At 41.4% G+C, this 16,510-nt stretch overlaps 1 protein-coding gene across 1 annotated transcript in view; it reads left to right on the top strand.

Annotated features, from left to right (window-relative positions):
• Positions 1-5,029: 5,029 nt before the first annotated feature.
• Pkhd1 (PKHD1 ciliary IPT domain containing fibrocystin/polyductin) overlaps positions 5,030-16,510 on the top strand; it is a 374,971-nt gene continuing 363,490 nt past the window's right edge. Inside the window, exons 1-5 of the mRNA XM_051204291.1 lie at positions 5,030-5,117; positions 5,679-5,823; positions 7,606-7,714; positions 11,371-11,428; positions 16,235-16,313. Coding sequence (XP_051060248.1) covers positions 5,030-5,117; positions 5,679-5,823; positions 7,606-7,714; positions 11,371-11,428; positions 16,235-16,313 — 479 coding nt within the window. The remainder of the gene's footprint in view (positions 5,118-5,678; positions 5,824-7,605; positions 7,715-11,370; positions 11,429-16,234; positions 16,314-16,510) is intronic.

Raw genomic sequence — 16,510 nt, 5'->3', positions numbered from 1 at the left:
TATATTACCAATATGATATATATATATTTAAAAAAATATATGTATATATATATGTATATATATACATATGTGTGTGTGTGTGCGTGCACACACACACACACACACACACACACACACACACACACACACGGTTTATTTATTTACTGTGTATACAGTGTTTTGTCTGTATGCCAGAAGAGGGCACCAGATCTCATTATAGATGGTTGTGAGCCAACATGTGGTTGCTGGTAAATGAACGCAGGTTTTCTGGAAGAGCAGCCAGTGCTCTTAACTTCTGACCCATCTCTCCAGCCCCTGCAGAACTGTAATGTAATCTGTGTATTAAATTTAATCTTGATGAAGTTTCTTCTTCAGATATATTGGTATTCTCCAGTTAGGGACAAGGCTGCCAAATTTTCTCTGAGGAGGGGCAAGGATAGATAAATCAAATGTTAAGTATGAAGCTGATGTTGACTTCCTGTCTGCTGGCTGTCTGATGTCTTATCAAGTGACAACAAACCTGTGACCCAGACTCATTGTTGAGTACCATTGGGTAATGATGGTGGAAGTCAAGGGTCTCTTGTTAGGAAAGCAAGGGAAGAGGGAGAAGAGAAAGTACAAAGTTGAACTGGGCTAGCTAACTGCTCAGTTCCCCTGCATCTTTAAGCCCACGCCCCTGTGGTGAATACATCACTGAGAACCCACAGCACGGTACACAGGAACATCCAGCGACCACTCATGGAGCATGTCATTCTCCTCCATTGTTCCCTCTGGCTTTCAATCATTGGGTGGACTTTTATTTGAATGTCTTGTCTGAGACACGTACAGTAATCAGAGAAAAATGTAGGAAGGCCCTTCTTTGGGTCCCTAAGTAGCTCACGTTAATAATTAAACTTGCCCTATGGTCATTTGTGAACTTTTACTCTGGTGCACATTTGGCCAGGACAGAAACGAGTTAGGTGAGTTATAGTCCAACACAAAGGGGCTACGTGCGCGGTAGCTGCAGGCTGGGCTGGAACCAGACAACATGGCATCATTTAGAAAGGAAAGATTTCTCCTTTGAATCACAAGACAGGCACAGAATCAGGTATGGTTTGATTCAGAGAATCCTTTGTTTTCTAACTCTGTGTCTCCTGCTGTCATTGCAGTAGGCAAAAGGAACCGGGAATCTATGGTAAGAGCTTGGAAGCTTTGCCTTTCAGGCTCCCACAGGAGGGGGAGCTGAGGGAAGAGGGATGGGGAAAGGGAGGGGCAAAGCAAAAGAACGCAATAGCAGAAAGAGGACTAAATTGAATGTATAGCTCTCTGCTCTTGGTTGATACATTCTGCTTAAAGGAAATAGAGAGACGCTGAGTTTCTCCTTAGGATGGATGAGTAGACTGGTGAATCCACACCCGGAGAAGTGATGCTCATTGTAGATATGACTCTTGTTTGGGGAGGAAAATAAGTCTTTTTGAAGTTAAAGTTTAATGAAACCCAGCATGGAGTGCTTATTTCCATTGTCCTAAGCTTGGCACTAGATAATGTTATAAAATAATGGGTCTGCATTGGACTGCATGCCAGTCAGAACATACAAGCCAGATCCTGTGCTTTCGGGCTAGGTAGAAAGTCCTCCTTAGCGTCATTATTATGTAGTATATATTACTGAAAACTGGATGTTTGTAAATTGAACAGTTACAAAGTTAGAAATAGACTGGAGAATGTAGGAAATTTTGTGAGGTAGAACACTTGGTAATGTCAATATTCCTTGTATACCTGAAAAGACTCCGCGACTAAGGATGGACACATAGACTTTTTATTTTCCAAGCTTTCAGAGCAGTATTCAGCATCTATTGGGTGTGGAGTAAACCTTCCCAGTGATGAACTAAATGTAAGTTATTGTTTACTTTGAGTTAGCTCAATCAGGATATACCTGTATGATACATTCAGTGCATTTTGGCTTGGGGGAGGCATTCTTGTTCTGGGACTATTTGTGGGTTCCATGCTTTCTGAAATGTTGCAGCTACTACCACTACTAAGCGTTTTCTTAGAAATTAACATAATGTATACATAATAACATGGGTTTACTCATTTTAGTTTTCACACTTTCAGAGAAGCCCAGAGGCAGTGTTTTAGGAATATTTATCTATTCCCTTCTGGCTGGTACCGGAGAGCAACTTCCCAGCCTTCCTAGAGCAGCGAAGAGGGCTCATCCAGGCTGTGTGTGTTCTGTTTGCTCTGGCATGGTGAAAAGGCCATATCTTTCACATCTGTAAAGTCAGACATGGGGTATTCAAACAAGTATGAATGAATTAATGATCTTTGAGTATTGTGTGGGGCTCTCACGCTGAAACCAGTATGGAAATGGGTGCCTGGTCCCTGAACCTCTTCACAGTGCCCTCTAGGGGGAAGGTATGCATGGCAGTACACAGACAGTATCTGGCTCAGGCTCCCACAATGTGAGCTGGAGGTCTGCGAAAGATTTGCTGGAGAATGAGGCCAGGCGCTCATAAGGTCATGGAAGGTTAGCTGCCAAAGCAGAGGCCAACAAATAGAAGCCTTGCCTGATTGCTAACAAGAAGTACAGCATGGCTCTCATGCAGGGTTCATATCCAACAGTCATGGGAGAGGAAGCTGAGAAGCTTGGGTACCAGAAACCATCACAGACCCCTGTCTGGTCACTAGTCACTTGATAGCTAGAAGCTATTCCTAGGATTCATTTTTTTTTTTTTTGCACAACAATGAAATAATGAATGGTATCACTATTCTTCACTCAATTTAAACTTGAATTAAATAAGTTGTTGAAACAAGATGATCAGAGTGATGACTTTCTGCCCACTCTCTCTTGAGTTTAGGACGATGGTTGGTGTCTCTAAAGATGCCAGTACTATATGATTTATTTATTTATTTATCTGTTTATTTATTTCTAATATAATTACATCACCCCGACTCTCTCTGATTGCTATCATTCTCTTTTAAGTTCACAGCCCCTTATTCTTTAAGTATTATTATTACATACATATGTGAGTAGGTATATAAATATAATGAGCCATCAGTTTTTAATTACCTATATCCGTTCTTCTAGGGGTGGGGCCCATGTGATTTCTCTTCTCCACGTTGGCAATGTCAACTAGCTTAAGCAACCCTTGTTCAGATGTCATGGGTGCAGCTTCCCCGTCATATCTACAAGATGCTATCTTGGAGCAGGCTTCCTCTGGCCTTTACAATCTTTCTTCGCCTTCTTCCTCCCTCTTCTTGGATGGTTGGGTGTAGGGTTGTGTCGTAGATGTATCAGTTTGGGCTGGGTACTTCACAGTCAGTTGTCCACTACATTTTGGCTGCTCGTGGCTTTCTGTAACGGTCTCTATCAGCTGTGGGGAAAAGAAAATCATCTTGGATGAGTGAGAGCTACACTTGTTGGGTTGATGCTACATATATCCCCTCTTTTAAATTTTCTGTTTCAACATGGCTCATTGATAGTAAATAGGCATTTTATTTTACTTTATGTTTTATAAGGCACAAAAGCCACACCAAAAAATGCTTTTAACATCAGAGCCATCTCAAGAGGCTAGCTGGACGTCATGACTGCCTGGCTGATTGCTCTACTGAGTATGGAAGTACTACTTCTAGCAGGTAAGCAGAAAGCATGTGAACAGATCATATATCAGACTGCTAGGTCACTGTGAGGGCTACTGTTAATAGTGAAAATATTGCCCACTTAAAGTGTGAGTTAAAACAATATTTTAGAAGGAAGTGTTAAGTATCTGCTTCAGGATCTGAAGTATTCATTTTTTTTTCCTGATGAGTATCTGGAGTTATTTGTTAAATTGTTATGAATAGATATTTCAACTTTTAATAGCCAGTGGGGGTTACTGTTACAATTCAAATATTTTAATAATAACATAACTTCTGTAATCTCTTTTTGGGGCTAGTAGATATAATTCTTATTAGATTTTATTGTTATATCTTCCCTAAGGAACTGTGCCTTAGTGATTAATGGCTGCTTGCAAAATCACTTTTTTCCCCCTTTCTAATCATGTTTCTAACTTCTCAGTGAGGTTGGTAATCTTCTGTATCTTATTATATTTTGTCTTCTTTGGATAAAATGGTGTAATGATCTCTGGGGGGGGTTTAAGGATGGTGTGATCTGGTTGGGGTTGTCATGATGACATATTGGTGTGAATGGGTTTCCACCATTCTTAGGCATATAGTGAGCCAAAAATGGTTGCTGTACATAATGCCCTGGGCCAATCCACAAGCAAGGCCTGGTTTACACTTGAAATTTCCTGACATGGAAATGAAGCAGTTTCCTGTAGATAATGCACAACACGTTGCTTATTATCATCTAGAGGTGTTGAGTGGTTTTTGCTAGCCTCCTTGAGGTGGCTTTGCCTTGACCATGACATGTCTAGAAATAGCCTCAAAGATGTTATTAAGCCCAGTTTAGTCTAGCATTTCAAGTCCACACCCCTTTTTATTTTAAAGGAAGTTCTATGATGTCCCTCAATGATCATTGAAGTCTTGGATGCATCTGGGGAGTCATTCTGATTATATGTTCAATGAGGCTTAAAAAGAGAAAACTAAAGTACAGGGTATCGAGAAAGAGAAAGGAAGTAGGCCCATCTCCAGGAAGTTTTTCCTTTTCCCAGGAAGTAGGACTATAAGTAGTGAACTTTGTATTTAAGTGTGGCCATCTGAACAGAGAGTGGAATGGAGAAGAGAGGCAGAGAGAGAGAAGAGAGGCAGAGAGAGTTCAGGAAAGAATCAAGCATGTCTCTGAGACTATTTCTAAAGGAAGGAGAAATTCAGGATTATCCAATGAACACTGGAGGTCTTGATTATTAAAATGAGAGTAATAAATTTTCCTTAAAGCACTAATCTATAGCTATGTTTCCCAGGCCAGTGATGACTGAATACAAGTGCACATTATGAACCAGACATGCTTCATCCGCCCCTGGATGAGGCATACACGCTAAAGTCTGCCCTAAGATATTGGGGTGCTAGTGGATTATACACAACCTTCAAAATCAGTATTTTTACTTACTATTTTTTTGTTTGTTTGTTATTGTTGATGTTGACAGACCGCTACCTGAGTTTCCAGATTGAACCGGCAGAAGGTAGCCTTGCAGGGGGAACTTGGATCACAGTTGTTTTGGATGGTAGGTTTGGGCTTCCCTAAATGTGAGTGTTGTATTTATTTATACAAAGTTCAAAGAAGTTTGAATCTTTGCCTCTTTGTCTAAGAACAGCTCTAAAGAAATGGCCTGAGAGGGACGAACTGAATGACCAAACCTGTCTTTGCAGATGCTAACTGGCCAGTGTCACAGCAGAGGTCACTGTTGCATCAGTGACCTCATGGGGGATGCTTGGGAACATGGTGAGCTGACATGGAAACGTCAGCACATTACTAAGCAATCTTGTCTGTTGCACTTCTACATGATTCAATGTTAGGAGCCCCTAAATCATACCGTACCATACTCATTTCCTCCGTGCTACAAAGCTACTTTGGAAGGTTGGAAAACTCTTTTCTAGGGGGTAGGCAGGCGTGAATGGAGAAAAACATTTATAGGCTCATAAGAGAACTTTTGTAACACAGCATTTGGAAATGGGTATTAATGTTTGTCCTCAGGCAAACACAATGTCTTACATTGCCCTCCTGTGGCCAGTGTTTGCATTGCCCTTTCTGTCTCTTCAGTCTGAGATTTCTCTGTGTGTCTTAGGTTTGGAGAAAAGCATGTTTTACCCCAACAATGGCTCTCAGCTCGAGATTGAACTGGTGAATATGGCAGTTCCTACCTTGCCGAGGATCCCCTGTGATGTCCATCCTGTCTTTGTGGATTTGCCTGTGGTGACTTGCCAGACCAGGTACACATGCCTGGATTACAAAGCCTGGCAGGATGAATGAACTTCCAGTTTCTCAGTAGCTTTGGGTGATATGTTAGACAACTCCTGCAGTGCCTATGATGATCAGGCATGCTTTTAAAACACGCTACGTGAATGTGTTTACATGCTTTAAAAATTCTTTTCCTTTAATCTCTCTTGGAGAAAAAAAAGGCAGAAAGGACAAATGAAAGAAAGTGAACACTATCATGACAAAGTTATTATTGGTCAATGTTCCATTTTTTTATAAAACTTTAATTTTTCATTACTATTTCACTTTATTTTTGAGATTATAATATTATTACATTTTCCCCCTTCCCTCTCCAAACCCTCCACATATCCCACCTTGCTCTCTTCAAATTTGTGGCCCCTTTCCCTATTAATTATTTTACATGCGTATATGTACACACACACACACACACACACACACACACACACACACGGTGTAGCTAACTTCTTCAGACTGATATTTTCCTTCTAGTGACTTCTGTGGGACTGGATTGAAAATTTTGTTTTAGTGTTGAGTGCTTTTCCTCCTTTGTCTATTGTGATTGATAGTTTTGCAGGGTATAGTAGCCTGGACTGGTATCTGTCTTCTCTAAGAGTTGTTGAATATCTGCCCGGGCCCTTCTGGCATTCAGAGTCTCCATTGAGAAGTCAGGTGTCATTATTATTTACTAAATTTATTCATTTATTTTATATCCCAACCTCAGTTTCCTCTCCCTCCTCTCTTCCCATTCTCTTCCTCCACTTCCTGCCCAGACCCCTGCTTCCAGTCCTCCTCGGTTTCTGTTCAGAAAGGGGCAGGCCTCCCATGGGAGTCACAAAGTGGTGTTCTGATGGTTCTGTCTTAATATGTGACTTGATTGTTTTCCTTTGCCGCTTATAATATCCATTCTCTGTCCTGTATGTTTGGTGTTTTTATAATTCTTTGTTGTGAGGAATTTCTTTTCTGGTCCAGTCTATTTGGTGTTCTGTTTCTTGTACTTTAATAGGCACCTTTTTCTTTAGTTTGGGGAACTTTTCTTCTAAAATATTTTCTATATTTCTTTGTTGTCCTCTATTTCTATTATTTATAGACTTTGGTGGTGCCCCAGATTTCCTGGATGCTTTGTGCCTGATATATATATATATATATATATATATATATATATATATATATATGTATGTATGTATGTATATATATATATATTTTTTTTTTTTTGATTTAACATTTTTCTTGACTGAAGTATCTATTCTTCTCTCTTGTCTTCAATGCCTGAGGGTCTTTCTTCCATGTCTTGGACTCTGTCGATGAGGTTTGGCTCTGAATTTTTTTGATTGACTTCCTAACTTTTTCATTTCCAGTTTTATTTCCGTTTGGGTTTTCTTTACTTTCATGTGTTTAGCTGTTTTCATTGATTGCTTCATTCCACTGTTGCTTTCTGTTTTCATAGACTTCATTAACAGTTATTCTTAACCTCTTAATTACCCTGGAACATATTCAGAATTGCTATTTGAAGTGCTTGTCTTGTGCTCTTCAAGTCCGATGAACCCATAATTCTGAGTTATTAAGTTCAAAGGACTTTCACCAACAATGAGAAACACAATTTCTCTTGGTGAGGAATCATCATTTAAAATGGAGCTATAGATGATCAAGGTGGTGAAAGGTGAAATATTGAGACATTCCCTCAGCTCCATCTTACAAACGCAAGGACAAAGTGTAAAGCAGTCAGGTGGGAACTCCTGGTTTTAGATTCATAAAGATTTCCATTTTTCTGTCCCTAGGTCTCTGCTGTCTGAAGCACATGCAGGTCTGTACTTTCTGAAGATGCGCTCTGGGGAGGAGGCATTTGGCAGCTGGTGTCCAGGATCACTAGACAGCTGTACTTTCAAGGTGTGTTCTGAGAATAGAGGAATGTGTGCTTGGCTGGTCAAGTAGTAGATGTGTTAACAATAAGTTATAAATCAACCAACATGTCTGCTTTAATAGGGAATAAGAAATATGAAGAGAATACTAGGGTTTCTCTCATGCTAAGAAAGATAAATACTGACTACTTATATATCAAGTTCTAGCTGAGTCTCACACACACACACACACACACACACACACACACACACACACACACACGGTAGTGCAATGTCCCCAAATTTATGATGGAGTCTTCTATTATGCTTGCTACATTACCCAGGTAGTAATTGTTAGAACCAGGGTTTGAACCTTCTTGTGACTGTGGATCCACACTGAACCTCACAGACATTGCTTTTGTGGACAAGTGTTATGTTTTCAGCGATTCTGAGTGTTAGGATACTGAAGGGACTCAGGGGTCCCTGGTACTTTGGGAGCCCCATCTCTCTGCCCCCTACTACATGGTACATTTTGCTGTTCTTCTTGACATTATTCCAAAAGTCCCTTTGGTGCTGGAATTCTCCTTCAAAGTCAGACAGATCAGGAAGGTGAAATAGCAGAACCGAGGTCAGTTTCCTTTAGGTCAGTGTCTGATCTGACTTAATTTAGACCCTTCATGCTTAGACTAGGCTTCCTTTTATGTTTGGTTCCTCCTAAGATCTATGTAGCTTTGGAGGTAAATGAGCTGTGACAAGGAGACCCTTTTAGCAGATGCTCATGAAAGGGGGTGCTCTACCAATGCTCCTGGTAGAAAAGGCCTTTGTTTAAGAGAACAGATCTGAAACATTAACTCACGCTGCTTTAGAGTTAAGATACTACCCTAAACTCAACTCGAATACCATTACATAGGCACTAACTTTTTGAAATTTGGAATTTGTTGTCCAGACACAATTAACAATGTGATCTTCAAACCAAGAGACTATGGATGTTTAAGATTTTGTGTCTGTAAGTGGGTATCAAAGAGAAGAAACAACGTTACACCATTCTTTCTCCTTAAGAACTGTATGGCCATCTCTCTCCTGGCTCAGGAACCAAGTGTCTGAACACTCCTGCATCACCAAACTCCCTTCAGCTCAGGAAGTAGTTTTCCTACTTATTAAAAGATCAGGAAGGACAGGGGTGGGGGAGACACACTTCCTGAAATTGCATATTAAAGAAAATGAGTCCAGCAGTGGCTTTCACGAACTTGGTGAGTTGAACTATCACCGGGGGATCCAGTTAATGAGAGGTGTTTGAGTGGAATAAAATGCAGTGTGCCTTTCTGCTTTGGGACTGGGACTAAGGCAACCATGGGTATTAAAAATTAATTCCATCTTGCCAGCTACTCCAAAGAGCCTGCTGCGGGCACTGACAAGTCTGAAGGACTCACAGAAGGGTTATCAAGCAGCTGGCAGCTGCGACTTTATCTTTCAAATCCGCTGATTTTGCTACCCCTCTCTGGCCCACCTACCTTCCTGTCTTGCTGCTGCTGACCTCACTGGGCTCAAGGATCAGCATGTAGGAAGCCTGCTTTGGAAGCTCATTAATTTCTCACTGTTCCGTCTCCAGCCTGGTGGGTGATCAGAAGTCCGTTTCTCTTAGAAACAGTACTATTTTATGTTTTATGAATGCAGAAATAATCACGAGTGAAAATTTTCATTGTGGTATAACCCTAAGTATACCCCAGTGCTCTTGGAGGAGTGTGTGTGTAGGGGGGGGCAATAAATGAGTCTATATATCGCCACTAACTTCTTCAACGATGGCAGATGGCACAGCACATCTTATATTTCAAGTTGGAAACCTAGAGGTGTGCTTCAATATTTGCTTTGAAGTTGACTGCTCCGTCTGCCTCCGTTTTTAATGAGTGCAAGTGAGGGCAATAACAACTTCTTTTCAATTCCAATGGAAGTCACTTTGGAAGGAAGGGCTCCCCGTGGGAGATGAAAAGCAAAGAGCAGTCATTGGGTTGCAGGCCAGAGCTGGGACTGACTGTTTGGCGTCATGTGTGGAACTGCATTAATCTTTATCTTCTGTTGAGATCACAGCCAGTTCTTAATCTGTGAAGTCACAGTAGTCTTATCTGGACCCCCTGACTGCATATTTTCTGTGAACTAGTTTCTAACCCTTCCCCACAGAGAATAAGGAAAATGGCCTTGATGGCAGGCAGTACTGCTGTGTAGATCAATACTTAAACTCCACACTCAACAGGCCAACATCAGCTTGGTTGAAAAGCCTTTTTATTCTCGATGCCTGATTAGGGTAGTTGATTAACCATGGTTATTCTCTGGTAATGTTCTCCCTGGGAATTTGGACTCCCGGGAAGCTGGATGCAGCCCAAACAAAACAGTTTGCTGCAGTTTGTTTTGTAAATGGGAAGCACTGTAGCTGTTTAGAAAGGAAGCAGTCCGGGCATCTACTAGAAGTGGTGACTAAATGTCTTCCTGCGTGAAACATTAACTCATGGATCAAACCTTGAGTGGTCAGTCTGGCCCATTCTATATGTGTCTCCATTTGCTCATGTAGCCTGGGATGATGTCCCACTGGAGCAATGATCTACTCTTGGCCTAACCTAGATGTCTATTGGTGAGATGGACTTCCCGAATTACCTCATTCTCCCTTTCCTTCTCAAGAGGACATTAGTCAACCATGAATGGACAATTAGATGTATTGACAGTTGCACAAGTGTCTCCTACATTTCAGGCTAGGCACAGGAAAGCAAGTGCAGTGGCAGCAGGCACTGCCCCTTCTAGGAGAAGCCTGAAGCTAACAGGTGTTGTCTTAAGAAAGGAACATTGTAAGTTGATTTGGGGGTTCCATGACTAGGCTTCAGTATGTTCCCACTTCTCCCCAAAAGTGGTGTTTCCTGTGTGTGTGTGTGTGTGTGTGTGTGTGTGTGTGTGTGTTCACATGTGGCCTTGGTGAACATGTGGAGGGCAAAGGAGAATCTTGGGTTTCTGTCTTTGGCTTCTACCTTGTTTAAGTCAGGATCTCTGTTGTTTGCCCATGAACTTCCAGAGATTCTTCTGTCTCCACCTCCCACATCACCATAGGAACACTGGGATGACAGACACATCAGACATAGGTTGTGGGGATTCAAACTCAGGTCCTCATGCTTTACTCACTGAGCCGTGGTCATAACCATGGCCTCTTCAAAAGACAGTGTCCCTTCCCTTTTCTTGAATATCTTCTGACAAAACAGGTGCCTTCTGCTTTTCCAACTTTACTCATGTATATCCAACTTATTTTATGTAGCTTCCAGCTTAAAAGTGAATTCTCTTCCAGGTGCATACGGATCTTTAAGAATCAAAGACATTAAATCATAATAATGGGATTAAAAGACTGACATTCTGGGTGGTATCTTGTCCACTTTTCTTTCTGGAAAAATATGTCCCTGGGTGTGACAGTCAGGTAGGTAGAAATAGGTTTGCTTGATTCGAACTATATGGCACAGGGTAGAGAGATGTATGACCTCGATGAGATCCCTTGGACTCACCTGCAGAATACATAATGCCTGTCATGCCTGTGTCATGGGACTAGCATGAGGAGAACAAGGAGTGGGGTGTCCAGTGATTGGGAAAATGCATCCTGTTTTCCATTCCTGCTTTCTGAGAACGAGTTTGTGGCTCTTGGGATCTTCTCTATTCTAACGAAATGCTCACTTTCAGTTTTCCAAGGCACAGACACCCGTTGTGTATCACGTTAACCCGCCAAGTGGAGTCCCAGGTAAGAAATCTTCCGTTAAAGATGAATCACTGTGAATCTCTTTGCCAACCTTGTTGGAAACTCTTCTACCTGTGTGTGGTTTCTATAGTACAATTTAGTATCTGATGTTGCTTTGAAAATAAGTTTCAGCTTCTGGTTTCTTTTTAAATTTTTTTTTCTTTTAGGCACTTTTGTTCTGTGGTTTTACTGATAACCAAAAAATCCAGACATGATTTAAAAAAAAAAAAAAAAAGAAAGTCTGACAACATCCAAAGTAGTCCCCAAGGGAGGCTGCAGGAGGTAGAGATTACCACACTCCACCTTATTCCCACCTGAAATAGTCCACGCATACTAGGGAGTCCTTATCGAACGAACCCCTACCGTGTGCCAACTTATATTCATCATATGTATTATTTGAGGATCACAAAGACATGATGCTATAGGAACTATTATTGCTTTCATCTTGAGGAGGAAAAAAAAATGAGGTATCAGGGGTTAAAAGATTTGTTCAAAGTAGAGGTTCTCAACCTTCTTAATGTGGCAGCCCCCTAATATTGTTCCTTATGTTGTAGTATCCCCACCCATAAAATTATTTCATAGCTGCTTCATAACTGCAAGTTTGCTACTGTTACGAATCATAATGTAAACATCTGATATGCTGGGTATCTGATATGTGATTCTTCCAAAGGGATTGAGACTGTTGAGTAAGGTTTGTCTAAATATGCAGGGTATCTGATATGTGAATCTTCCAAAGGGATTGAAACCATTGAGAACGGTTTGTCTAAATTCATATCAATAATAAGTGGTGCAGTCAAGGTTTGAGTTAAGATAAAGTCTGTGTTTATTACTATTTTGATGTATATATAAGGCGTAAGTTTTTCTGCCTGCCGCTGGTCTTCTACCACTGTTGCACCAGCCCCAAATAACACACAGAGACTCTGTATTTGATATAATTCTGTTGGCCAGTTACTTGTTTCTTATCGGCTAGCTCTGTCTTAATTATTAACCCATTTCTGTTAATCTATGTATTTCCACGTGGTCTTACTGGAGAGCCAGCTGGCGTCCTGCTCTCTCCAGACTCTCCATCTTGACTCCTTCTTCCTCCTTCCTCTTTCCTCCTTGTCTCCTAGTCCCTCCTCTCTCCATTTCCTATTGGCCAACAGTGCTTTATTCATTAACCAGTACGAGAAACATATATACAGAATGACATCTCCCATCAGATGTATGCCAGCTGGTACTAGATACAACTTGGAATGCTATTGGACATATCTAGAGGATTTGTTCATGAGTTAGAGAAACACAGACATTTACTCGATCTTAGTCAAAAGGCTCAGAAAGGATGAAACGCAGTCATATTACAGCTAGGAGGGTGGGAGAGGCAACTGTGTAAGGATGGGGGACTTACACAGAAGAAGCAGATGCTCTGAGATGTAGGTCCAATAACTTTGTAAATTTTCTTTAAAACTAAGTAATCAACTCAGCTCTTAAAAGCGAACTTAGCTATCCTTTTATGGGCAAATTCCTATGTGTATGTATGTATATATGTACACACACATATATCAGATTTTTCATTTGTTCTATATTGCCAGTATAGCATACATCTGTGAACATAGCTGCTAATTGAAAAATTATTACATTTGCTCATTTACTTAGTATGTATATATGTGTGCATGTGTTAGCGTGTGTACCGTGTACATGCGTATGGTATCATAGCTTGTGTATGGAGGTCAGAGGCCAACTTTCAAGAGTTAGCGCTCTCCTTCTGCCATGTGGGTTCATTATGTTCAATGGGAAGTACCTTTTAAAACCCACCGAACCGTCTTGCTAGGCCAAGTTGCTAGGTTTTCTGGCATGATTATATCAAAATGCATAGTCCGATCTAATTGTTTTGACTGACTATCTTAGGTGGCAGATATCTTATTCTGATGAGGGATGAATAGGGAGCCATTAGAGACATGAGGTGGGATGTCACCATCTCTCCACATCTGTCAAACCAGTTTGTCTCGACGAGGTGGAGTTCTGCACATTGTCTCTTCCACCTTTTGGGGGAAAGGATTAATGGCTGGCCTTGTCAGAGTGGTCCCTCAAGGCACTATCCACATGGCTGCATCTTTGAAATCACCTTCTAGACAATTACTCTCATTTGATTTGGGAGGCTTGCCCAGAGTAGTAGCCAGGGACATGAGGGAGGTGGTGGCTACAGAAGAGACGGTGTTTTATTTTATGGGGAGTTGGATTTCTGTACGTGCTTAACAGTCCTTCACTGTGACACAGAATCCCCTGGCACCGTGTTCTACTTTGCCCGTTTGTCAGTCTCTGTTGAGTTTCTTTGTTTAGGAACAAACAACCAAAAACCCACCGCACAGGATTTTTCGATTTCTGTTTTTTTGTGTAGCTTTGGAGCCTGCCCCGGATCTCTGTAAACCTGGCTGGCCTCGAACTCACAGAGATCCACCTGTTTCTGCCTCGCTAGTGCTGGGATTAAAGGTGTGAGTCACCCCCTTCCCCCCAGCTGCTGCTACTTGTTTTTAAGTGGCACATAGCAAAGCTTGACCTCCTCCCAGAGAACTAGGAAGCCAAATGTGTAGCTTTAGCAACGTTAAGTGAAACATTCTGCCCATTAGCAGTAGCAGAGAATTTGAGGTTCTAGCCTTCTGAAAGCTTGAGACCTTGGTCTCAGGCATTAAGAATCCATGCTTTCTCATCATCCTCCTGAAAGGTTCAGTTCTGGCCATGCCATGAATGCTGAGGCAAGTCCCCCTTATCAATGACACAGAGAACAGCATGAAGAGAATCCACAGGTGGTGATGTTTAGTAGCTTTAAGTGCTCATAGGGAAACTCAGAGTTTCTGGACACAGCGACCCCATGTATATCCTTTTCCAAGTTTTGAGGTTTTACTGAACTAGCAAATAATCTATCTCATCCATGAAGCTAGTTTATAATAATGTTACTGCCTGTACATCTTGGATAGCTTGGGTTATAGGAAAATGACGTAGTATATGGCTTACCTTGTTTTTGCTGAGTGAACAACATATGTCCATTACCCAAACTTTAGCCCTAACTCTCTTGCTGTTTTGTGCTCATCTTTAGTTTCTGTCAGTTTGGTTCACGAGGGACTTTTATCTTATGTACTTTGAGATATGGGAAATAATTAGGATCCCTGAAGACTAATCCGAGATTGTGTGATACAGCCTCTTCATACGGTTTTTTATTTTCTTTCATTTTTTGTTAGTTCTTTGAGAAATTTCATACAGTATATTTTGATCACGTTTGCCCTCTCTTCCCATTTCTTCCAGACCCACTTGCCCTTCCCTACTTATGCAACTCTTTTATTTTCCTTAAAACAAACAAACGTCATGTACTGTTTGTGAAGCCCTTGTACTCTTGGGGTGTGGCCTTCCACTGGAGTGTGGTTGACTTACCAGGGGCCACACTCTTTTTTTCCCCCTCATTTTAAAAATTAATTTAATTTTTATATTCCAATCACAGTTTCCCATCCCTTCTCTCCTGCCCCTCCTCCTGCCTTCCCCCTCCTCACCTCTCATTTGCTCCTCAGAGAGGCCAGGGCCTCTCCTAGGAAGTCTACTACGTCTGTCCCATCATCTCATTGAGGCAGGACCAAGGCACCTCTCCATCCCCACGACCCCTGTGTCTAGGCTGAGCAAGGTATCTCTCCATATAGAATGGGCTCCACTAAGTCAGTGTGTGCATTAGAGTTAGGTCTTGGACCCACTGCCAGTGGCCTCATATATTGTCCCATCTGCATCATTGTCACCTGTATTAAGGTTTGGTCTTATGCAGGTTCACCAGGGCCCACACTTTTACAGAAAATTGACTTACCTTGTCTCAGCAGTTCCCTGTTACCAATAGTTCTGTATCTAAGGGTAAAGTTTTATGCTAATTTTGTCTGCTTTTAGCTTGCACAGATTTTGTGCATGCTGTCTCTACAAACGTTGTGAGTTGGTTGTGCAACTTCCTCATCATGTCTGGAAAATGCTGTTTCTTAGTCAACATCCCTGTCTCTAGCTCTTGCAATCTTTTTACCCTTCTTCCACAATGATCCTGGAACACTTGGGGTGTGGTATAGATATCCCCAAATACAACTAAGCACTCTACAGCTCTTAGGCGTTGCAACGTGACCAATTGTGAATCCATGTTAATAGCCATCTACTGCCAAAAGAAGCTGGTTTGATGAGGGTTGAGAGAAATGACCCATACAACACACACACACACACACACACACACACACACACACACACACACACACAGAGAGAGAGAGAGAGAGAGGATGTCATACATTGTTTAATGTGTGCATACATTGTATCACATTCATACAAAAGTATGCATATTTGTCTCCTCCAAATATATCCATTATTTTTGAAGGCACTTAAAAATCCTCTTCCAGATTTTAAAGCATAGTACATTGATATTTTGTAAAGTCACTGCATCATACAATAGAATAACAGGAGTTACCCTTCTCCTTTCACCGGAACTTCCCTGCCATTGGTCAGCCTTTTCTCATCCCTCCCTCTAGCTGATTCTTCCCAGCCTATTCTTCCCAGGAGAATAGGTAAGTACTATTCTACCCTCAACGTCTGCATAGTCAATGCTTTGGGTATTACATTATTCTAGCCTTCTTAGTGTGTGACCTTAATCACTGGATTCTAGCACTCATTTTACATTTATATGGTTTATTAAACACATTAATGTTATGCACCTGTGCCTTGTTGGGTATATGTAACAAAACAAAAGCAAACAGAATGCATGGTACACATTTGAGGCTTGAACTGAGCCCATTGCACTTTGTACTCTTTTTTTTAAACCAGGAGAAGTAGTTCATGTGTACGGCTGGATCATCGCTGACCAGTTGGAAACCTTTGATCCTGATGTGGACTACATTGACAGGTAAGCATGTGTTTGCTCCTGTGCTCGCCTGGCACACATGTGCTAGAATGGACAGCTTCTGCTGCAGCGGTAAATTTTAGAACTGCCATTTTTCTCTATGCAGTGTATGGTTCCTGGTGCACCAGACATCAGGCTTTACTTTGTGAATGTGATTGCAACTGGCAGATTAAGTCGGTCCACTGTTTGTTTGTTTTTCT

This window comes from Phodopus roborovskii, unplaced genomic scaffold (assembly GCF_943737965.1).
Source record: "Phodopus roborovskii unplaced genomic scaffold, PHOROB, whole genome shotgun sequence".
Classification (NCBI taxonomy): Eukaryota; Metazoa; Chordata; class Mammalia; order Rodentia; family Cricetidae; genus Phodopus; species Phodopus roborovskii.
This window is presented reverse-complemented; position numbering and strand designations above follow the sequence as displayed.